Source organism: Coffea arabica, chromosome 7e (genome assembly GCF_036785885.1).
Source record: "Coffea arabica cultivar ET-39 chromosome 7e, Coffea Arabica ET-39 HiFi, whole genome shotgun sequence".
In the NCBI taxonomy this organism is placed as follows: Eukaryota; Viridiplantae; Streptophyta; class Magnoliopsida; order Gentianales; family Rubiaceae; genus Coffea; species Coffea arabica.
Genome location: NC_092323.1, coordinates 14,010,266 through 14,034,797, shown reverse-complemented (window position 1 = coordinate 14,034,797; position 24,532 = coordinate 14,010,266). Strand labels below are relative to the sequence as shown.

General features: G+C 33.4%; 3 protein-coding genes across 6 annotated transcripts; all 3 read left to right on the top strand.

The window, feature by feature from the left end:
- The first annotated feature begins 1,016 nt into the window (after nt 1-1,016).
- LOC113700557 (uncharacterized) lies at nt 1,017-2,721 on the top strand. Its single transcript, XM_027221032.2, has 3 exons — nt 1,017-1,149; nt 1,720-1,849; nt 1,950-2,721. The coding sequence occupies exons 1-3, from the start codon at nt 1,017-1,019 to the stop codon at nt 2,719-2,721; spliced, it is 1,035 nt and encodes a 344-aa protein (XP_027076833.1).
- A 2,780-nt stretch (nt 2,722-5,501) lies between these two features.
- LOC140011458 (transcription factor bHLH18-like) lies at nt 5,502-7,939 on the top strand. 4 transcript variants are annotated; one of them, XR_011818642.1, is made up of 3 exons: nt 5,502-5,699; nt 6,482-6,850; nt 7,627-7,939. XR_011818642.1 is itself a non-coding variant. In XM_072060348.1 (3 exons), the coding sequence occupies exons 1-3, from the start codon at nt 5,703-5,705 to the stop codon at nt 7,699-7,701; spliced, it is 447 nt and encodes a 148-aa protein (XP_071916449.1). In that variant the 5' UTR covers nt 5,502-5,702; the 3' UTR covers nt 7,702-7,939. The 4 variants fall into 4 exon arrangements, 3 of the variants coding, with proteins under 3 accessions (XP_071916449.1, XP_071916448.1, XP_071916450.1); XM_072060348.1 differs by having other exon boundaries at nt 5,502-5,705; XM_072060347.1 differs by having other exon boundaries at nt 5,502-5,856.
- Nucleotides 7,940-14,346: 6,407 nt separating this feature from the next.
- LOC140011239 (transcription factor NAI1-like) lies at nt 14,347-16,539 on the top strand. Its single transcript, XM_072060003.1, has 3 exons — nt 14,347-14,680; nt 15,448-15,783; nt 16,465-16,539. Exons 1-3 carry the CDS (start codon nt 14,435-14,437, stop codon nt 16,537-16,539), a joined length of 657 nt encoding a protein of 218 aa, XP_071916104.1. The 5' UTR covers nt 14,347-14,434.
- Nucleotides 16,540-24,532: the final 7,993 nt, after the last annotated feature.

The window sequence follows — 24,532 nt, the reverse complement described above, 5'->3', positions numbered from 1 at the left end:
TGGATACACAAGAAACACATTTGACGTTAGAAAATACCAAGTTGCCAACAGCCTCTTGGTGTTTCCTTCCCCGTTTTGATCATCTTCTGAATCCTTGGTGTTTAGGGGGATAAAACTTTTAGATAGAATTTTGTCTTCTGTTTCCTGATAAAAGTAGACATTTTTTTTTTTTAGCAATGATGTTCTTTTCCTTCCAATTCTCCACTCGCAAATGAATAATCCAACTTTAGTTGCAAATTACCCATCGGTAGCATAATATTAGTTAGCGTAGTAGTATAACAAATTCAGAAAATCAGATATTATCAATGTAGCGGAAGCCAAATTAATGCTGATAGTTTTATTTAAGCAATTTTTCATGGAATCTATTCCGAAAAATAAGTTACGAAGTTGTCTTAATCATTAGTTGAATATCATTTATATTACATTATATTATATTATGTTTTGCTAAGTTTCATATTGTGAAATATTAGTTACGAAGTTGTCTTAATCATTAGTTGAATCGTAGGATAAATTAGACACATAGTTAGCTAGAATATCGCAATCCACAACTTGGGAAAGAAAATAATTCACGATTTGGAAAATTAAACACTCGTTTAAATTTTAAAGTACACGGCTGCGGGAATAAAAGTAGAATTAAAAAAAATGCACTCAACCATTAAGTGCGCAGTCTCCTTAGTCTTTGCTTAAATTTATTTGTAAACTTGGTATATTTTACTCTTAACCCTTCTTTCTCCCCGTGCTGAGTTGTTTATATATTTATTCTTTAGGTTAAGAAAATGCCAAGGGAAACGAGAATATATATATTATTAAAATAAGGATACAGGACAATGTTAGACAAAGGGCAGCCTGGCGTTCGATTTTGTCCTATATATGTATATGAGGCAGCTCTGGTACTGTTCCTAGTATTTGCCAGTTTCTCTTAATCACAAATCTTGGTACTGTTTGTTTTCTTGTCTCCCATTATTGATCAGTACATATTTGATCATCCAATCTACTTGTTTCAGAAGATAAAAAGGATGGGAAGGCGACCTTGCTGTGACAAAGTTGGCTTGACCAAAGGGCCATGGTCTGCTGATGAAGACATGAAACTCACCAGTTTCATTCTTACGAATGGCCAATGCTGCTGGAGGGATGTCCCTAAACTTGCAGGTCTCCCATTTCTCCAAATTCTTTTGGGATTCAATAGTTCTCTAGGGAGAGATTGAGAGAAAGTTTAGATGAAAATTTCTGTTCCAAAATATTATTTATCTAACATGATCAATGGAGTCCTCACTCAATAGTGCATTTGCAATTTGTTTGGTTATTTTAGTTCGACTGTTATAAGGGTAGATTTTGTTTCACTAGCATCGAGTAAAAACCTGGCTTGTTGAGCTAGATTTTGGGGTGGAAATTGTCGAATATCAATAGTTGCATCAGAGCTCAACTACAGTAACTCTGCCCACGAATAGTTATGGTAACTAGGTTTATATCAAATCTAACATAGGTCCAATGTATGAGGTGAACGTTGTTGTTGGGAATTCCAAATTGATCGAAAAAGGGCTGAGAGATGGGAATACTTTATTTCTTGGGGGTGGTGACTTTGGGAATGTCCAATAATACCCGACATGGTACTATTGCCAGATAAGAAGAGATTAATGAAAACTTTTTAGCCCTTTTCTTATCTTTCTTTGATGCCAAGGTCTTCTTTCTGTTGATTAAGTGCATTGCAAATTTTAACAGGGCTCTTGAGATGCGGAAAGAGCTGCAGATTGAGATGGACTAACTATCTCAGACCAGACCTGAAGAGGGGTTTATTGTCAAAACATGAAGAGAAGATGGTCATTGACCTCCATTCTCAACTTGGCAACAGGTTCATCTTCTATCCTCTCCACCAAAAAAAAAAAGAACTGAAAAAATAAAGAGAAAGTTATGTCACACCTCTTTGTACTCATTATCTGTATCCTCTGTAGATGGTCCAAGATTGCTTCTCATCTCCCTGGTAGAACTGATAATGAGATCAAGAATCACTGGAACACTCACATAAAGAAGAAGCTGATAAATATGGGGATTGATCCTGTCACTCACAAGCCACTGCCCCAACCAACATCTGCTACTGATCAATCCCAAGAAGAGCAGCCAAAGAATCACCCTGATTCTGATCAAGAAACCAAGAAAGAGCCTACATCGTCTGTTAGTATTAATGATATAATCTCTGAAATGGATGAGCAAAAAAGAGAGGCGGAGACTTCAATGCAGTCAACCTTAACAGATGCCATACAAGAAGAAGAAGACAAGAGCATTAGTATTCCTCAATGTCAAATCGAGTCTTCCTCTGTGGAATTCAACAATGTTTTCAGCATAGATGAAGTTCCCATGATTGAACCTGATGAAATATTTATACCATTCGCAAGAGCTTCATCAACCCTTTCTTCAACATCATCATCATCATCGTATTCTTCTTTTGACCGCAACTCAAGTAATTGCAATGTATTTGGTCATCATCAAGAATTCTTCCCAACAATTATTCACGCTCAATCATCTTTTGACCACTACCCCACCGACAAGATGAACGTGGATTTCTGGGATGATGACTTCATCAGCAATTTGGACATGTTGATGAATGATGATAGTGACAGGAACAATTTAGCTGCTGTCATCGGACTTGAACCTTCTCCAGCACAGTACCATGTAGAAATGGTGCTATTGGATGAAGATTATTCTTGGAAATTTGATCACTTCTGACCACATCGGTTGTCCTTGTCAATTCAGATGCATCTACCACTTGTTAATGTTAATTCTGTCGATAATTAATAGCTGTGAATATGTTACAATGAATAAAAAAGTGAAGAATCTATATTCATTATTTTAATTTCAATTTCGATAAATATTAACACTTGGGGGCTCCTTTTTATTTAAGTTATTTACATGGCAATCATGTTTGTGAACGTGTCTTGAGTAGTGACTTGCGAATTTTAGGTTATGGAATCATGATGGCCCAGACGGACCGGAATCCTCTATCCAATATTTTCCGTCCACTTTCTCGTCCAATATAAAACTACGTAGTTTTACTTACTATATCTATTGATGTAGCACAAAAAAAGAAAGACTGTTTGGCTGCCTTACACCAGAAAGAAAAAAATTGTTTTGTTGAAAAACTTCCTTCATCTTCTAGGTAGAAAATGGTGGCAACAGATTTTTGGAAATTGTAACGGTAGCAATAGGGTTTTGGAAATTGTAACAAAGTTGTGTAAACAAAGGAAACCCAAAAAAGAAGAAAAAAGAAAAACATATCCAAAAAACGCAATAAGCACATCCAAAAAATGGGTTAACTAAGTATTAAGATACTAATTCAGTGGAGACTTGCCTGACGAAATCTCTAATCTTAGTAATCTGCAGACTCTCTCCATCTTTACAAATAAGTTTTCCGGTATCATTCCTAGGGACTTAGGGAAGAGCAGTCCTTTTTTGAAAAATGTAAGATTTTCAAATAACAGCTTTACTGGTCAACTGCCACCAGAAATATGTAGTGGTTTTGCTTTGGAGGAATTCACGGTGAATGGAAATTATTTGACAGGGCCAGACGGAACATAATAAGTGAAACTACGTAGTTTCACATTGGACAGAAAATTGGATACAAAATATTGGACAAAGGATCCCGTCTGCAGTGGAACAACGTAGTTTTATATTGGACAGGAAAGTGGACATAAAATATTGGACAGAAGATCCCGTCAAGCATGCAGTAATCTTTTGGGAAAATATACTCAATCATTGTTATTTCTATTTATGTCTAACAAACCATTTTTTGAATTGCAAATTTTACAAGATTCATAATGTAATAAAATGCAAGAAAACCTTCAAATTTTCGTTCTAACATGCATGAACAAAATGGAAAGAAAACAAACTGCCTTTCCTTCATTTTTCTCGCATTTTTCTTTACAAGTAAACCTATGTAAGGTTTAACCATAAGTTCTTCTTAAAACTCCTCGGACGCGGTAAATCCAGCGAACATTTGGCAGAAGTTAATTAAAGCAAGACGACATGATAGTTCTCAACTCAGCTAAAGGGTTTTATTAATGTAGCAACAAAAAGAATTTGAGGGTCTAATATTTTAGTTTCCATAGACACTGAATCAATCAATGCAAAATCAGCGATTTATACCAGGGCCATTTACAAAATATCGGTGAATATGTTCATTAGTAGTTTAATTTCACAAATAATACATGTTAGTAGTAATTGCAAGATTTTTACAGAAGTCGTAGTTGCATCTGTTTTTTTTTTTTTTTTGAAAAAAAAAAGTTATAAATTTCATGATCACATAACTCTAAACTTTTTAATTTATTTCGACAAGTAGATTCAAAACCCAGTTTTGTTTCATCACCAGAATATATTATGGCACATGCGGAAGTTAATGTTCTTATTATTTCCTTTTGGCTTGCCATGCCGACCAAAATGAGCTGACTTCAGGAAAATATATATATATACACACATTAAAGAGGGAAATCATAAGAGCAATAAAAATTGTTTAGTACCTGCTTTTTAATGATTGGTTGTATACAAAAACAGTTTGGTTGATCATAAGACTTATGAACTGTCATATGAAATTATTTATTGAAAGAAATATGCCATAAACCTCAAGGGGAGCCAACCAGAATGTAAGCCGAACTCAAAATCAAGATTTGAGCATGGAACACCAAAAAAGGATATATGGAGATAATTAACTACAAAAAACACCAAAAAATGTTAGCATGCATAAAAAAATCATACCCAAAATGGTATAGGATAAGAAGAAGTCTGAACAGTAAACAGAAACAGCCCAAAGGGAACTGAAAAAAGCATATGGATCACTTAAATTTTACCCCTATCGATTTGTCATACGATATAAATCCGATATCGACAATCATAATTGTTAACTTATAATTTCTCAATGAATATACCAACTTGTGTCTTAATTATACCACACCCTACAGGTGCATACATTAATACGTTTAATTCATTGCTCCATTCTGGAGTTGTTGACATCGGATATTCGATGCTCCCTACCAAATTAATTTTTCATTTCTTAAGACCAAAATAATGAAGGATTCTTGTATTTTCTTACATGACAAGAAAAAAAGTATTATTGTAAACTAGTCTTCAATAGATGAAATCATGAGACTACTTGTTAACAGTAATGATAAAGGTGGAAGGGGTCAACGAGATTGTACACATCGGTTCTGTACTGTTATTATATTTATTACATTATTTGGTATACAATCATATCATATTGTTATAAATTAGAATATGTGAATAACATAATAAGGTTGAAATAATTCTCATCAATATGAAGCTAAGTTGTTGAATTCCTATCTAAACTGGGGCACACAAATTTGATCACATCTAAAAGAAAATCAAATAATGAAGGTCAAGGGGGTGATGCAGGAATTAAGATGAGACAACCGAAGAAATTAATTAAGAAAGAGAGGCCCTTTTGATTGGATGTACTTATATTGATTTCCGCACGGCTCACATGCCAGTATCAGGAATTGTAGTTTATTCATTCTTCGCACAGCCATCCGAAAGAAACTTGCTACTGCTCTCCATCTCTCTTGTCTGCTCTTCTGTTTTCTACGACTGAATACTAAAAAATAATTGTGGAAATCACGCCAATTAAAGCAGAGACAATTCTTGACAACCCTTCTCCAAGGAACAGCAATTGGACACTTTGTTGATTTTTCTCCGCGGTAATGGTAACCCTCTCCACCCAGTCTTGATGTCCTGTGTGGTCTCTGCTTCACATACTTCTATTACTGTATCTGAATCATGATATTCCCAAGTCCTAAGATAGTACCTGTACCATGTGATCTGACAGCATATGTGTTTTGCGCCTTTTTTTTCATGGTAAGCTGTCTGGTGTGTTAATCATGCCAACGTGCTTTTGTAATATAATGGTGGATTTCTGCCGGTTGAAATTCATTTGACTAGATTTAGCCTCATTTTTTATTCACTTAATTTTCTCTTATTTTAGCAAGTGAATCCATCGTTAGATCCTTTTTCTTTTTTCATTCCAAAACCCACTTATTTAGGGTTGAAATTTGAGGCACATAACATAGCTCTAGGACTAAAGGCATAGATTTTGTTTATCAACCGACGAATATTTCTGGGTTGTTTTCCTTTTCTCCAGGATCTTAACAAATCTCACCATATATATGGATTTTTCAACAGCAAAATGCTTGTCAGAATTGGCAAGAAAACGATGACAGAAGCTGTGCCTGCAGTTCACAGCTTCATCAGCTGTAGTTTCTGATCTTAAGATGGTAGGGAGGATAAAAATTCCCTTTTTTTTTTTGATCGGACCGGTGTACTCTAGATGTTAATTTTAACTGTAAATCCTGGTAGAATTTGTAGCTTAGAGAACCAATTAAAGTACTAGAATAAGATGACTATAGGATGGATTGGCTCCCCACCAGCCTCCACCCCCCAACTTTGGTTGGTGAACTGAGATTTGTTTTTGTTGCCTGTGCAGTTGGACGAGGTATCTGTAATTGGAAGTCCTGTAAAGTGCATAAAACAACTCGTAGAACGGGAGAAGTTACTTGAAGAAGAAGTGAAGAAGAGGAAGCCGACGGAGGAATCGGTTGTTTCTCCAACAAAGAAAGCTCGTCCTTGTGAGAATGTCTCTGATGGTGGCAGCTCTGATCAGCAGTCGCCATCAGCTGCTGAAGTCCAAGTAAAAATCACAGGAGAAGAAGTGCTAATAAGAGTCCAGTGCAAGAATCACAAAAAGATACTGTTGGAGTTCATTTCCTTGATTGAAAAGATCGGTTTAAGCATCAAAAGCTGCAGCTTTGTACCACTCGAAGATGAGATGCACCTTATTAATGCAGTGGCACAGGTTTTTTGATGAGCACTACTTTTTCTTATAAAGCCTACCATTTATTAAGTTATTTACAAATGAATACATGATGATGGAGGGAATGTAAAACCTTACCTTCTAATTAATTAACCTGTAAGTTTAACATATTTAAATTCTAGAATATTAGCTTTACATGCGCTACAATGATGTTACACAAAGGATTTGTAATATTTGACTTGAAATCTTGTGGTATTTGCGTTGCTTTATCAACATTTGAGTAGTCCTTTTTCGTTTGGATTTTTTGGAGTAAATTGATTTTTTTTTTTCTTGTTCTTATTGGTTTGCAAGATACTTGCACTATTGCTTACCAAAAAGTAAAAAGTTTTGTTTAGTTTGAATTGCAAATGATTTGTGAAAATCTTCGATAGACTATAGAATTTTTTTTTCTCATTCCTGGAATATTGTACAAGTTTTAGATCTTATTTGACAAGCCCTTGACTAAGTAGTTCACCTTTTTATCCTATCGTCCTGTTTGATAACATTTTATGTATTTGTACCCTGATCCAAGTTTTTTGCATCGTGGAAGAGATTGTAACCTGATCCCAGTCTCACCCTTGTTAACAGTTCTTTAGTTCACCAAAAGAAAGGATTGCAAGAAGCTTGTGGTAGTACATTTGCATTCCCGATTGAATGGTATTTATTTGCCAAAAAAAAAAAAAAATACAAGGGGAGCTTGGTGGATGTAAGGAAAATTTGAAGACTTGCCACGTCCAGAAATGGACGAGGATCTAATCCTATTTATTTTTCGGTTGCAGATTGATGAAGGATTTTGCATGACAGTAGAGGTGCTTGCCAGTTATATTCCACAGGCTCTGCTAAAGATCGTATGATCGAAAATCACAAACAACAGAGTTCTTAGCTTGCAGTGCATTTTCGAAATTTCACAAGCAATTGGAAGGAAGCAAATTAAACTAAGAGTCGTATATTAGGGAACATTCAGAATAAGAAAAAAAGTTGCATTTCTATTCCTTTTCATTTGTATGCTGTACTTTTTTTCTTTTCTTGTGGTGTACTATGCATTTCTGAATTTAAAATATGTATACTATGCCTCTGTAAATTTGAAATAAAGTGGGGAAAGGGAGAGATGGATTGGATGATTCAGATAGAGAGAATATAGGTGAGAAATCTAGAGTTCGACTTCTTTCACTTACACTAAAAAAATTGAAATAAAGTATTCTTTTTTGTATCCTACACTACAGCCATTAAACTATGAGAACTGACCAAATTATCCCTATTAAGTCTAATTTCATCCATTAGTTCTATTAACTTCGGGTTACATATGTAAATTAATTTTCTATTTCAGAGCCAGGGTTAATATTTTTCTCCTCCTACTTTATATCTAGTTGGTCCATATTATACTATTCCAAAAGAAGAACGAAGTCTAATAATCTAATTTAGTGCATCTTTTAAGCTGTGGATACCCTATCACTTCCAGAATAGATTTAAAACAAGATGAGATCTGCAATCTTACCAGATTAGAATTGTTACTTAATCTATTCCTAAAACAGATGAAGTTTTTTTTTTCCCCCCTCTACTATCCCTCCTCGCATTTTTTCTATCCTTCACTTTCAAGCACAGAATTCGAATTCTGAACTTGATAACGGAGAGAGTTCTAACAACCCTTCCCTGCCCTAGCTACTGAGCTAAAAGTGATTAAAACAGATTAAGTTGCACTAGAACAATTACATCTGGTGCTAATTTTTGCAATTGTTTAGTGTATCTCCGATTAATCTAACATCAAGACAATCGTTCTTCGAATGCTGGGGAGTCAACATCCCACTAGGCCATTGGGCGATTAATATTTATACAGACCCATTGATTTCTTGCCCACTTGCCAGTATTAAATTTGATAATGAAAACTACGTTATTTTTTAATGGAATTCCAAAGCGTGCTCCAAGGCTCGTGTTCGGTGGCGGGCGCAGCTCTGATTACTAATTCTCATTGCTACGTTTTTTTTAATTCTTTCATGTTTTTCATTTGCTTAGTTTAATCTGGATGGATACTGCTTGTTTGAATAGCCAAATAATGACAAAAAATTATTTATTTGCATCACGAACACAATTTTTAAAACACATTTTTATCTTTTCAATCTCTTTTTTATTTCACATACATCATATCATAAAAAGTATTACAGTGATTATGCCACATAATATTTCAAATAATCTTTTATCCAAAAAGTTTCGAGTCAACAGAATACTTGTGTTACAGTGCCCTCGTGCAGGCATGTGTTTCTGCCTAACTTGGGACCAATTGTTCTAGGGTTTCAATGTCGAGGTATTACTACTTTTGGAGAGACCCAATTTCTAATTTGTTTCTACCCGGTCTTGGTGGTTTACTAAGTATTTTTGTGGAGTAAATTCTCAAAAAAAAAAAAAAAGGGTTTTTTTTGGTTAAGGAAAATTCTTAGATAGTGGTGTTTTTCAAATTAATTATTTCATCAAAGGACACATTTACAGATGCTGTTCTAATTCTTTAGGCATTTACTTACTGTATGCATTTCTAAATATAATACGGTTTTTAAAATGCCTCACATTTCTCTTCGAAGCTACTATATATTGGGAATTCCCTCTATCATTTCTGGTACACTCTGTTATGCTTTCTACGCAAATGGTTATCTGACACTCTGCATTTTCTCTCCACATGCAACTTCATGCAGTAACATTATCGTGGTAAACTGAAATATATGTTCATATCCGGCAAGAAAATAAAGAGGGAAAGAGATTAATAGATGATGTGAGATAGAGAATTCGAGCTTTCTTGTGATATTTTTTCTTTCTCTAGTTGTTACTTGTTATTGTGACTTGCTAAATAGAAAGAAGTAGAGTTCTTTTTCTTGAAGGTATTATTCTGATTAACGGGGCAACAGTGAAGCCACTCAATATTGTTCTCCATGCATGTGATGGATGAATACTGGGCAGTCCGATGTAGATTTTTTTCCTTCTTATACCAAAAAAAAAGAAAAAGAATACAACAATTTTTATTTTAGAAAGCTTTTTGCACACGCCAATTTCAAGGCAAGTAATTTTTTCCGTCCTTCATAGACTCCCGGATAGAGAAGCTAATTATAGTATGCGGCAGATTAATAGAAATTGAAAAATGAATTAAATTGTTTGATACTCGAATCAAGTTCAGTCCCATAAGAGTTTATTCGAATTTGGTTCATCAATTAAATAAAACTAAATTTGAACAACATTTCGTATTCGGTAAACTTTCAAACTCTATTTTGAATGTGGCTCGATTAGTATAAAATTAAAATTATAGATTAAAAATTCAAACTACTCGGGTTCGATTCGTATTTGACTCGATAAAAACTCGTATGAGTTTGATTCGATAAACAAACAATTCAAATTTAAACAGAATTTCAAATTTATTAAAATAATTGAACAAACTTGAACATTAAAATATTTGACTTGATTAGACGTGTTTAAACCCTAAAATTATCCGACTGGATCAGGGAATCTCCAAATATTCCTTTTTACACGTGCCATAAAAGGTGGGAGGCTAATTAATTGCATTTCTCTCCTTCTCGTCCCGGGGGAAACCAACATTTTTATTGTATTGTTTTAGGTAAACCGGACCCAAAACATTGTTTTACATGCTTTTATAGAATTATGTGCTCATCTTATGCCAGACAGCTCAAAAGAATAATAAGAAATGTTATTATATACCTAGGGCCATTGTTACGAAAATTACTCTTCTAAAAGGCCATTGTTTTACATGCTTTATAGAATTTTGTGCTCATCTTATGCCAAACAGCTCAAAAGAATAATAAGAAATGTTATTATATAACTAGGGCCACTGTTAGGAAAATTACTCTCCATTTAGCCGAATATCCAAAAGGGCCAGACAGCCATTGTGAAGTAGACGCTTCAACGTCTGCAGAAAGTTGACTCTGCTCGGTGCTCTTCATCGCGCAACTTTGTAGAAAAGTACTAAGGGTCAAATTCACTAAAGCCACTAATATTTGGTGTTGAGCTGTAATTTTTCTTGATAAGTGACTAATTTGAGTTATATTTGAAAGACATTTTATGTTATTTTTAGTCATTTTGGCAATATTATAGGAAGAAAATGAATTATTTTGACTATAATTAGTTCAAAATGCTCTTAAGTGTTTAAATGAGGTTTATGTCCCATTTTACTTGTATTTTGTCTATAATTTTTATAGAAGTTGAAAATAGATTTCATTTGGATGAAAAAGGAAAGTTGACAGTTTTGATACATTTTCATATTTTGACTATAACTTGAGCTACAATGATTGGATTAAGATGATTCTTGAACCATTTTGAAAATAAGAGATGGATCTACAATTCTTGTAAAGACAAGGTTTTCCAGGTCAAAAAGCCGAATTACAGTAGCCAATTTCTATGGCCAAAACTGAAACAAGACATTGAGTAGTCAAGGGTATTTCAGTTATTTTTAGCCTATACAAATCCAAATGAGGTAATTCTTGATGCATTGGAAAACTAACTCAAAGAACTACAAGTTTTATGTTTTGGTCAAAAGTTAATTCAGCTTCTATCATTGAGAAAAGTTCAGTTGAATTTGATGCAAAATTGGAATGACCTTGAAGACTGAATAGAAATTGCAAAGGCAGGGGAGCAATCTGGCCAACAATCTGGCCGGATGCTAGCCAGATTCTTGGCCAGATTCTGGTCAGAAATGACTACTCTCCACTTGCACATTCTTTTCTAATAATTCACAACTATTGGTGGACGTGTGACAACCACTTAACAGCTGTAAAAGTGATGTTTGAAGCCTCATTTTTTAAACTAATTTCATCTATAAATAGCCATGGAGTTGCAAGAATCAAGAGAGCTTGGAGGGGGCAAGAAACACCACAAAATGTAGTTCTTAGCTTGTTTCTTAGCTCTTTAGTTTAGATAGTGTAGGATAATCAGTTTCTAGCTAGTTTATCCTTTCTTGTTTATTAGCTAGGCAAAGAGAAAGAAGAAGATGAAGATGGAGGAATGAACTCATGTGACAAGGGTTATATTTTCATCCTAACTCTTTATCTTTTGTACTTGATTCTATTGGTTAGTTAATATACAAGTTTAGATTCTATATTTATTATGTGTTTCTAAAATTTATGCATTGGGTTTGGTTGAACTTTTTATGATTGTTAGTGTTTATTATTTGGCTATTTGATGCCATTATTTTGAGGAAGTTATTTAGCACTTTAGCTTTTCATATCATGATTAACTTGGTAATATTAATTGTGATTATCTAAAGATGTTATTTCTTCAATAAAAATTGAGATTTAACATTAGTTCAAAAAGTGCTAAATCTAAGGAGTTCACTCACGAGAGTAGAGGAGCACCTTTGTGAGTTTAATGATTTATTTCATGTAATTTCATAGAAGAAATGAACTTGTAACTAATTTCATAACCACGAGAGTAGGTGTGGATTAATTATAAGTAGAGTTGATTCACTACGAGAGTAGGTTTCACATGCATAAGGAAATTACGTCGTAGTTAGCCAAGATAGTAGTAGTCAATGATCCAAAAATAGCACTTACATGCGTAGTTAGGGATACCGTATCCTAAGGAGCTTTTGTTTGCTATTTTCTTGTATAAGTTTAGTATAGTTTTGTTTCTTTTAATACATTGATCGTCTAAATAATACAGAAGTTTTAGTAGTACCAGTAATTGTCTAATTTTTCTCGTGGGATCGACCCGATATATGCCCTAAACTACTAATTTGACCTGTATACTTACAGTCAAAACGGGTATAAATTAAATTTAAACTTGTACACATATAAAAAAAAAACCCGTCATTTCTCATTTATTTTTGTTGCACTCTTTTTTACTAAAATGGTAAATTTTATTAATATCAGGAAATCGGGTTATACACGTATCCTCTTATCATCACTATTACACTCCTCCCTACAGACTCTACAGACACATGCTATATCAAAATTTTGGTAGGGATCCTCCATTCCACCAACATCCTCCAATTCTCCTTAGTCTTAGGAATTTTATCCCAAGAAACAGCTGCATAATGGACTATATTAATAATGGCATTAAGAATATCCACGTCTGATCTCTGCTTTGAATGGAGATTCGTTTTGAACTCTCCAAATAGTATACACTGTTACTGCTAAAGCCGTCCTCTTGAATTTGGAAGTAAACTCTCTTGGAATTGTGAAATCGCTTGGCGTGCTCATCATTGGTCAAATGATTCATTTTTGTTGCACTTCTACTCTTCGATCAAGACAAATTAACTTTTGATTTGTAAGAAAATGTTAGAAGTTTCAATTTTGTTAATAATATCCCTTTTTTTTTGGCATTCTTTGTCTTCATTTAATTGGTTGGTCCATAGGTTGAATATTGTTGTAAGATATTAAGGGAGAAAGTGCAGATCACGAGTCTATTAAAGTGTGTAGCCGCACAGCCTATTGTGTGTTCTGCAGAATAGAACGACATTTGCCTTCTTTATTGTTTCTCTGCGCTTTCTTGCTTAAATGATTTTTTCTTTTTTTGGTTGATTAGAACCATCAACAATAAACTGTTGACAAAAGATATATGGTTGGCCCGTCCGACAGCGATTTGCCGGCCAATCTTGAATTAGCTTTTCCTACAATATTTTGAACCTCCCCATTTAGCTAGGTCATTTGTTCTTTTTTCTTGTGTCTTTTTTTAAATTTTGAAAAAAAAAAAGAAAATTTCTTGTGGTGGGTTTTGGTGAGAGGAGCATATACCTATAAAACTGGGAAAATTCTTAACCAATCTTTTTAGAGGAATTTGGATACCCTGTTGATTTGTCTGAGGTGAGGTAACCTTCAATCACTAAATTTTAGTGCTAAGTACTAAGATAGTAGTAGTGGTACAAGATATGACAGCATATCTTTCTTCTGTTTTAATCACTAGTGGCTTTCCATATTGAATTTATTCACTAGATTTAGGTTGGTTACCATATCTTCTTTACTAAATTTTTCTTCATTTAATTTTTTTCTCTTTGGTCGTTTGATTTCTCTTTAAGTTTGTCACTCCAAAACCCATTTTTCCATCAAGTGATCAATCAGGGTTGTGGCATGCCACCTTTGTGAATGTCAGAATTAAATTTTGGGAGATAATTTGGCTTCAGAAACTTTATATGCATCCCATGTCTCGTCTTTTGGCTTCAGAAATTGTTTATGAATTTTTTTGCTTAATTGTTCACATCCACAATCATCATTTAACACTCAATAAGAAAGCTGCCTCATGGATCATTCACAAGCAAAGTGGCTCTCAGAAATGGCAAGAACTCAAATTCCGTTTACTTTTCATTTTGTGATCGGATTCATTAAGGGAAGTTATTTTTTCTTTTTTCTTTTTTTGGACACAGGAAATGAGTATGGGATTAGATCCTGCCTTGATCCAAGAATGGTTGATGAAACCTAATAAGCTCTCAGGTGATAAAATCACTTTTCGTTCTCCTTTCTTCCCTGAAATCTACTTCAATTACAGCTTCAACAATGTAGCTCTTGAAGCTTCGCAAAATGGTGTTGCCAAACCAGCCACACAGAAAATGGTGTTCCCTGCTCAGAAAACAAGTCATGGGCACCTTCTTCTGCATTCACCAATATGCTTTCTTTCGGGAAATCAGACTCAACAGCACATCTTCATGAGATTAATTTGTCCTCACCATTAGTTCTTGAGAGTTCCAACGTTGAAAAAATACATGAAGTATTTGGATATGTCAAGCTGAGCAAAAGAAGCAGCCGCAGAACATGTTTACAGTCTGCAGATCACGTTTTAGCAGAAAGGAAGAGAAGAGGGTTAAGCAGTAAAATAATAGACTTATCAACTGTGGTTCCTGGTTTACTGAAGGTACCTTCTAACAATTTTATCATGATGAAGACTTAAATTCTGTTTTAATTAGTTTGGATTTTGTCTACAAGATTAATTAATTAATACATCTTTTAGAGGTTTTAGGGCCTTAGCTTTAGATTAATTTTGTGCACTACCTAGGTTATGAGGATTTAAATTATGTAAAAGTTGAGCCAAGTTACTAAAGTTTATTGATTTCAGGACTTCTTCATTTCTCTATATTCGTCAACTACGCTCTAAATGAACTTTTTACTAGTTGAACTTACCCCTTTTGAAGATTAATTTTATGATTTTTTTTTAAAAACAATTGTTAGTTGCACTCCAATGATTGGTAATTTCACTCTTTCCTTTATACTTTCTGCAAAAGCATAGGAAGAGGATAAAGTTTTATTAACAATAAGAGGAGTATCATTAACATTAGTTTCTTTTTATTCTCTTTTCCTATTTACAAGACCAATATATGTTATTATTTTTATTGAAAAAAACGTATGCAATTTTTTCGCTATAAGAAATAGATCGTAAACTCTTTAGCCATGAGTATATTAGAAGCGTTGTCATGTAAAATGTAAAGAAAATTAAAAGTACCACATAAAATTTGAATTTCAGAAAGAAAAAAACCAAAATTATTAACTTGATTATTGTAACTTCAATTATGCTTTGCTTATCTATCCTACCCCCCCCCCCCCCCACCACCACAAAAAAAAAAAAAGATGCTTAATTTAGATCGTAATCATATGGTTTCAACTAAATATTTGTTCATTTCGTAGTTGGACAAGTTATCTACTATCATTGAAGGTGCTTTCAAGTACATAAAGGATTTTCAAGAAGACAAGAAGAGGATTCTTGAGGAATATTCAGCTGTAACTTCAAAGAAATCTCGACTTTCTTCTCTTGATGACACCACATCATCTGAGGAAAACCTTGACAGCAGTGCAGAACAATCACCATTAAACATTGATATAAACACTGCAGGGGATGATGTGGTCTTTGTTATCCGTTGCAGAGAGCATAAAGGGATCATAGATGAAATTTCTGGTGAAGTAGAAAAACACCATCTTCGTGTCATCACCAATTGTTCTATGGAATCCGGAAATGGTGAACTCGTTATTATCATTTTGGCTAAGGAATTTTACTATTGTCCATTACCTTTAAGTTTTTTACTAACTTAACCATATAAGCATGAAGGACATAATCTGTACTAGTAATCCTACACTACATACAAATTGGACAACCCTTTGGTGTGCAATTCATAACGTTGGGGCAGTAGTAGCTATTGTTATAGTAATTAAATATGAGTATCACCATCGGATACATGATAATTAATTTAGGTTTGAATTTAAAGTCTAAATTTTACAAATGTGTTATCTATCTAATAATAATAGTGCATACACTGTTTATATATATATATAAGAATAATTCATACATAAAAGCCTCAACTTTTTTTAATGCATAGCATAAAAGGCACAATATCATTTCTAAAATGTGTTAAAAAAATCCAGATATTATTGTTTCAAATAATTAGAAATTTGTTATATTGCACGTATATAGGATTTAAGGATCATCACTAGAATACACAATTTCCTTAGTCACATCTAAAGAAAATTGATAATTTGTTGAATTTAGACGAATGTCTTTTGCATATTTATCTTGCTCCTAACAAGAAACACAAATTGAAAAACATATTAAAAAAAATAATGGATTCAGATCCCAATATTTATCCATCAAGAGTTTTTTTTTTTTAATCTCAATGTAGGTGGTCAAATTTGGGTGTTTCTTGGTTGCAGATGGATGTCGGATTCAGCTTGACGATAGGGGACCCTGCGACTAACATAAGAACGACTTTGCTAAATCTGATGTGATATTTAATTGTGAAGCAGCTGTTCTGATTAATTTCTGCAAGTTAATTACAACAATCATATATTGTCTCTATTTCATAGTTTCCCACCACTCCAGAATGTTATTAATTTGCATAAATTTAGATTTTCTTTTCATTCAATTTGAATGATTTTAAGTGTTATGCGTACACTTTCACCATGCATAACGAAACTTGAACCGTAGATTTCAGAATTCGTCAGGTCCATTTACCACAGAATTTATGTAGCCATTGTGTGTTCTCAAGTCAGCATTATTTTTTCCTTTTATGTCTATTTTTTCCATGTCACTTCTAAACTATTATATCATTATAACCATTTAGAATTGCCCTCATTTTCAACCATAACAAAATGCTAATTTCGAATTCACCTGCATGAACTATGACTCTAGGAGATAAAGAGAGAGAATAAAACGATAAAAAAAAAAATGAAAAGCAGTAAAATATCAAGGGTAATTACATTCTTAAATATGAATTAAAAAAATAAATTTAGTACAAAATTCTTTAGTAGGGTTCAACGTACATCTAGAGTCATAGTTCACGATTGATCCCAGGTTCGTATAGTTTTTTTTTTCTTTTTTTTGTTCCTTTATGTATTTGATTTTTCTCTAGACTTGGTTTATAGTTACAACCAAGTAGCTGGAGTTCCTATATTAATTTGTGATCAAAAGCCATGCCTTGCTGTTTTCACACTTGGACTAGATTCTTATGATTCCAGTTCTCCCTTGCTACTTCCTTCATTCCTTACCTTCTTCACTCCACAAAAAAAAAGCCTAAAGGTCCAACTATATTATTCCCAAAACACTAACCTAAAATGTCTAGAACTAATTGGTGATTTCAATGTGTCAACTAATTGTTATTTAATTTCTTTTTTATTTGCAGGTTCTAAATAAAAGAAGAAAAAACAATAAAGTAAATTTTTGGAATGTAGTTGTAAAAATATTTGCATTGCTAAATGCATGTAGATTAATTAAACTTACAAAAGAGTAGTTTTTGATTGCTTTTGACATTTCCTTTAAACACGAATATTAATTTGTAGAACAATAAATATTTTTCCTAGACTATGTAAAAACATATATAATTACGTACATTAAGGTGTAAAGATCATAATTTATTTATCACTAATAACCCATCTTTTTTTTTTTTTGTGTGTAAGTGAGAGGATTTGAATCCAAAATTTCTTACTTAAAACTCCTCCTATCTTACCACCTAATTCAACTTTTCTCCACTAATAACCTATTTATACATATCTATGAGGGTGGTGGTTGGTCAAAAGAATTTAGTGCAATTTACTAATTTAGAAAGAGTGCAGTGGTGATTCGATGGTGGTAGGTCCTAGTCTTCTCGGGGGTAACTCTCGAAGGTGCACGTACTTTGCATCTGCGGGTCAATCATAGGTTTTTAATTTAGAACGATAGTGTTTTATTATTAAGATATTATGCTGTGTCTTAGTCGTTAGACCAATAGAGAAGTAATTGTAGGTTCTCACAGGATCAGAGGTCACACAAGTTGAATTTTGTTTAATTCAAACTGATTCGTATTTAATGTAAATTCATATAGTTTTGATGTAATTGTCAACTTAATTATCTAAAGGGTTAATCACATTTTATCCCCTTAAAGAATACTCCATTTCTCAGTTTACCCCCTAACCTTTGATTTTGCTCACTTAATCCCCTTTAGGACAAAATTGCCCTTGCATTATTTTGACTTTTCATTTACCTTATTTTCCTTTCATTTATTTCTTTTTTTCTTTCTTCTTTATTTAATTCTTTCTCTTTCCCACAAAAATCTTCACCTTAATGATTGAAATTAAAAAAGAGAAATTGCAGATATCTATCTTCTCCTTAAATGATTAAAAAAATATTCAAATCACTTTCCTAAAATACAATTTTTTTAGTCTTTCAATTCTTTTAATTTTGGGTTTTCCTCTTTCCTTTCTAGTTTCTCATTTTATTCTCAAGAAAATATCATAAGATGAAATTGTTTTCCTTTCTTTTATTTCTTTTTCTCTTTCTTCTCTCTTTCATCCTTCCCAATAGAAATTGACAAGTTCAAGTTTATACTAAAGATTGCAAGAGTTACATTAACTGATTTGAATTGGATGGAACTCGACTTGTCAGTTCCTTGGACATCACTAGGGTATGGATTGGAATTATTTCTTAAAAGAGTTTATGGAAAGTCCTTATGACTACTTTTTGTCTTATTATTTTGAGACTTTCTTTGTTGTTTGAAATTTTTATAGCAATGTGACTTGTTGATTTTTCTTAAAAATATGCCGCATATTTTATTTTTTTTGTATGATTAATTCATTCTTCCATATACTGGTAAATGCAAATGAAAGTCAAACCATCTTTTGTTTTTTGCCCTGGCAAATCTTCCATATCCTCATCGCAAATAATGATTATGTATAATTGGTATCAAGTACATCATTATGAGACCATCTCACATGTGACAACTAACAACACTTGAAAAGTCCACAAACAGAAATAGTTGTTGTTTTTTTTTATTTTTAATTTGCATTAAATAATGCGATTATGATTTTAGTTACATCAATTCCTTGAAACGCTAATCTGTCAAACTTGGAATATGCTGTATCTTTGTCTTATATTCATGTGGAATATTGGTAGCATAGTTAGATTAGCAACTTAAATGCACAAACGTAAAACATTTAACCTTAACAACCTAAAATTCTCAAATACTCCATTTTTCTTTTCCATTACATTTATCAGTTGAACGGCTTTTTTTTTTTTAACGTTTTCCTTCAATTCCCAAGCTTGTGCTGTTAAAATTGATTATAAGTAGGAATTGAGAATGCGTTAACTTTTATATTTTTGTCATGTTAATTAAATTCTTCAACCACTGGAAATTCAAATTTTCATCAAAAAAAAAAAGGAAAAAGTTGGAATTTTAAGTGCCTATGCATCTCTATCTGCTTCTTTCGTTTCTTCCAAATAAGAAAATTTATCCCGTCAAGACAACAAAATTAGAAAGCCAAGATAACACTACTTGTCTCCAAAATATTGATCCCTTTCACTATAAAATTGCTAACATTGAAATTTTGCAACCCTAAATTCAATTCTCAGACATTGTGATTCTCCCTGTTCTCGTTTAAATAGCTCATCTACTAGCTCGACTGAACTTCATGTATATGGTTCTAATAAATAATGCAGAAAAATAAAAATTATCTATATTCTCGTTCTTCTCTAATCTTGGGAAAGTCAAGATAAAGAAATTAAGTACTGTAAATAGCAAATCTAAATAAGCAATTGTTGTATACTCTAAACCTAAGAATGGAAAATGTTATTTTCATACAAATCTGCTATTATCTCAATGACTCAATTGATCTATTAAATATTATGACACATTGGTAGTCTGTCCAACAGTAATTAATTAACTATGGTACTTCGAGAAAGAATTTTTAAATAGACACCTGTGTCATACAGAAATTATCATGTGAATGCTCACATTCACATTTATTGTCTCCCTACATTTAAACACTTTCCTAGGTTAATTTCACTCTTGCTAAAATATTAATACTCAAAACTATCTTAACCAGTGCCCTGAGGGTACCATTAGCCAAATTCCATTAAAATACTTTACAATGAAATAATGATTTTATGCAATATGAAATAGTTCCCTCCTTTCACTTGCAATGAAACGACACTCGGAAAGGTAGTATTTTGTATTTTCAATAACTCAATTAAGGAGAATATTTCACATACTAGCCTCCCTATATAGAATCGAACTAACCAAATCCCATTGAAAATATCGATTTGACTAACGGGTGCTCAATGATCAATCATTAAAAGGGGTTTCAAATGTTAGTTTTTATGAAAAAGTTTAGGCTTTGTATGGATTAACCTGTTTTTGAAATAGTACATTATAGCATTGTATATAAAAAATTTGTCACTGTAGATGATGTATTTCAGGGTGCAATGTTTTGTTAAGGTATTTTTAAAAATTTTAAAAAATTTTCTTCCTAACCTTCCACACACCACCATACATTGCCCACCACTACCATTACCGACCCCTCTCTCTTCTCTCTCCTCCTTTCCTCTCCCTCTTCTTCCTCCCTCCTCCTCCTTTTTTTCCCCCGCTTCCCAGACCTCCTTCCCTTTGGCATTTCCACCGGAAAGGTTGTAGTCAGAGGGAAGGGTAGTTCGGGGGACGAAGGAAAGGAGCGAAGGAAAAGAATGGAGGGGAGGAAAGAAGGGGAGGAGGAAAGAAGACAGAGAGAGGGAGGAAGGAGGGCAAGGAGAAAAGAAGAGAGAGAAGCAGGAGAAACAAAGAGAGAAAGCGAGAAGAGAGGAGGGGGAGAGGCGATAGTGGTGCTAGAGGATGGAGAAGGGGGGCGGGTGGAAGAAAATAGTAGTGATTTTTTAAAATTTGTTTATTTATTTATTTTTTGATTAGTTGTATTGAGATTTATATGGATTAAATGTGTTTGTGAGTATCTTACTGTAATATTGTATTTGAAATTTTTTTTTTTAAAAAAATACTCAATTCATATAGAGTTGTAGTTATTTGGAAAAGTATTTAAATGTAGAAGGTGCATTTATTATAATATTATATATTAATATGGTAAATTAAACATGATTTAAATGTATTAATATGTGTCTATTGGACACCCATTAGAAAAGCCTTGAAAAATATAATAAAGCATGTCTAAATAAAACTTAATGTCAAAGTACATACATTTTTTTTCAATATCAATTGTGATGGGCAAAAACGGACACGAGACCCGAACGGCTCTGTTTTTAAACTCGGACCGGACCGGCCAGTCCGACCGGTCGAACCGGGAACCGGCCAATTGTCCGGCCCGAGTTGACCTTAAAAATCGGAATGTTAAAAACTCGGTCAAACCAGGTCAAAACCCCGGTTTGACCGGATTTTGACCCGATTTGACCGGAAAAATAAAAGAACCGGGTCAGTTGCAAGCCCCTTCGCTTGGTTTGGTTGGGGAGCTTCGGACCAGGTACACAGCAGAGAATAAAAGTGGAAGTCCGTAAAGGACAAGCTTGCAGAATCATCGTGTCAGAAGCCATAGACTATTAAGACACTCCTTGTGTTCCACCAAGATGGGCCCCAAGGTCGGTGGTCCATGATTTCTTTCACTTAATGATGGAAGAAAACACATAGACACATATTATATCAACCACGACTTCTCCATTTAACTCACAGACTCTTTTTATCCGCCGAGGTTGGCACCAATTTCAGGCTTAACCAATTCACTCTCTTTTTTTTTTATTTTTTTTTGAAAGGTCAAAATATTTTTAATATTATGTTTTGACCCTTAGGTTATTAAAAATTATTAATATATCTCAAATATTTCATACTTTATAAATGTTGTCTTAAAGTTTGGTATTATTTTTCAATTAAGTCCATAATTTTAATTCTAAACTTGTTAATGCTCATTAAAAAATATAAATTGGTACTTGATTGTTCTAATTTCTTTGTATTTTTTTGTTAAATATATTTGAAATATCAAATATAAATGAATATACTTTTATTAATATTAACATGTTATTAGGTATTTTACATATAATATTTTAATTTTTAAATAATTTTTATTTATGACGTCATCCGGTTCAACCCCGATCGAACCCGGTTGAACCCATTGACCCCTGACCCCTGACCTCAACCGAGTCGATACCCGGTCCGGTTCTGAAAACATAGCCGAACGGTTGTCAGAAATCGTTCGGGCCGATTTTGTGTAAAATGCACAAGATGTAATTTTGTATGCATATGGTATAACTCACTTTTAATAATGTGTAACTATAGAACAAAATTTTGTGGGCTCTAAAAAATGATATACAAGATGTAATCTAAACCTTACATTTTTTTTGGCCAAATCTTGGCCATGAACTCCTGCCCCTTCTCCAGCAAAAACTTGGGTAGGCTAGGTCTGTGAGCCAACCCATAGATTGAGTGGTCTATAATTTGTTACATTGTCATACTTTAATGACTTTAATGAATATTGAGAACTCCAATTGCATGTGGAATTTTGGGTGCCCACTGTTTTTGTCCGATCAATTTTGATGAAACTCGAGTAGAAATCTCAATCTCTCTCTATCTTCCTCTCACATAATTTTGCCATTTTTTTTGTCTCAGGCACTTCGCTAAGCTTTTTTTTTTTTTATCAAAAAAAAGGAAAATATTTTCCTTCATCATCTAGTAGTAACCCACCAAAAAATACCAAACCAAAGTCCTCGAATATTTATCACCAAATTAGATTTTTTTTTTAGACATAGCAGGAAGTTTTAAGATTAGCAATCATACAAGGATTAGCTTAATTTTAGACATATTATTTGTCTCCATCCTTCAAACCTGTATGGTACCTTCTCTGCAACATGGTTTTCCAAGATGTTGAACGGTAAAAAGAAAGAGATGGAGTAGATCAATTACTCCTTGAGCTGTATCAATTCTCAAAGAAATTTAGTTTTGAAGACAAAGAAAAACTCATACTCCTTTCATCTAATTTTCAGATCTACTAAAAACACATCGAAAGCCTTAAATTTTTTTGGAGGAAATTGAAGAGGTGTTGCAGATTACTTACTTAGAAGAACTAAAGTGAATGGTTTTTGCCCGATATCAGTCATCTGTGGCTCAACCTCAAACTGGAAAGTAGTAATGATAACTCCATTACTATTAGTCCAAAAATGGGTGGATGTTGATCATAGCAATTAACCCAAGTGTCTTTCCCCCGTTTCATTATAACCAGAAGCTGACGAGTGCGTGAAACTTGCATGAGATGCAAACATAAAAAACCCGCTACTCAGGTTGAATCCATTAATATTAAAAATGGCTAACATTTTTCTTAAGAAGTACTCTTTTGGACTTACACGGAGATGAGACATGATTAGTGGGGCTGGGCATTAGTTAATTAGATGCCAGAATGTACGAGTTCCCCTTTTATAATGATTTGCAACGCAAGTTGGCACCTGATTTTCACACGAGATAATTGCACCGGTGGCCATAATTTCCTCGTTTAGTGCATAGAAAAGCCAAAATCAAGCAGTTGGGATCCTCTGTGTCACTATTCGGTATCAAATTTAGTATCAATTACACTTATCACCTGATGGTAGAAGAAATTTAATTAAATAGCACATGACAAATTAAATAAATAGGACGCTTGACATAAATATGAAAGTGGCACCGAATTATCACGGAAAAAGTGACACTGAGGATCTCGTGTGCACATTTACAAGCAATTCTTGGCAACTAGTGGACAAATATCTTGGTGTTCCCAACCAAATTCCTAAAAATAAAATGAAACAATTGAAAGGACACCCCACCAAGTTATTACCTTTGTTTTCTAGAGAAACGACGCCTACCATGGAGCCTACGCCTATTCTTTCCTTACATAAAAAAAAAAAAAAAAAAAGATGAGTTCTATTATGGTCCCAAGAGCAGCCCAAACAACATGCGAAAGGACGCCATGATACTTCCCCCACGCCACAAGAACCCAAAAAAAAAAAAAATTTTTTTGAAAATTATGAATTTTGAACCCCTGAATTTTGTGAAAAGTAAATGAGTTAGATAAAATAAGTGTGCAATTTAAATCTTCCGTGATAGGATTTATCAACCTACCGGGTACATATTTACCACAAGAAACGTTTGTGCCAAAAAACAGATCGCTGGGTGTTACCTGCCTTTTTCTTTTCTTTTTTTTTTTTTACGCACTATTTTTGATACTATGGATATATTTCAAGTTAAGGAAACTAAGGATGTAACTTTGCGCATTTAAAAAAAAAAAAAAAAGAATGTGGCTTTGCGCTGTGACTTTAAAAGTTATAGGCTACTAAGTTTCCTAATTTTATTGTTATCTTATGTCCTTGTTCATGTATATTAGGTATTTCTATTCCTTAATTTCTAAAGTTTAGAAACGCTATGAATCTTCTGTTACGTACTAATGTGTTGTGCTCATGTTAGACACCCTGAAATATTAACACGTGTCCTTTACAAGAATTCAATCCCATTAG

Coding starts and splice junctions, on each gene's coding strand:
- LOC113700557 (XM_027221032.2), top strand. CDS start 1,017: ATGGGAAGGCGACCTTGCTGTGACAAAGTTGGCTTGACCAAAGGGCCA. Junction 1,150..1,719: donor GGATGTCCCTAAACTTGCAG/GTCTCCCATTTC, acceptor AAATTTTAACAG/GGCTCTTGAGATGCGGAAAG. Junction 1,850..1,949: donor CATTCTCAACTTGGCAACAG/GTTCATCTTCTA, acceptor TATCCTCTGTAG/ATGGTCCAAGATTGCTTCTC.
- LOC140011458 (XM_072060347.1), top strand. CDS start 5,779: ATGATATTCCCAAGTCCTAAGATAGTACCTGTACCATGTGATCTGACA. Junction 5,857..6,481: donor TTTGCGCCTTTTTTTTCATG/GTAAGCTGTCTG, acceptor TTGCCTGTGCAG/TTGGACGAGGTATCTGTAAT. Junction 6,851..7,626: donor TTATTAATGCAGTGGCACAG/GTTTTTTGATGA, acceptor TTTCGGTTGCAG/ATTGATGAAGGATTTTGCAT.
- LOC140011239 (XM_072060003.1), top strand. CDS start 14,435: ATGCTTTCTTTCGGGAAATCAGACTCAACAGCACATCTTCATGAGATT. Junction 14,681..15,447: donor TGGTTCCTGGTTTACTGAAG/GTACCTTCTAAC, acceptor TTCATTTCGTAG/TTGGACAAGTTATCTACTAT. Junction 15,784..16,464: donor AATCCGGAAATGGTGAACTC/GTTATTATCATT, acceptor TCTTGGTTGCAG/ATGGATGTCGGATTCAGCTT.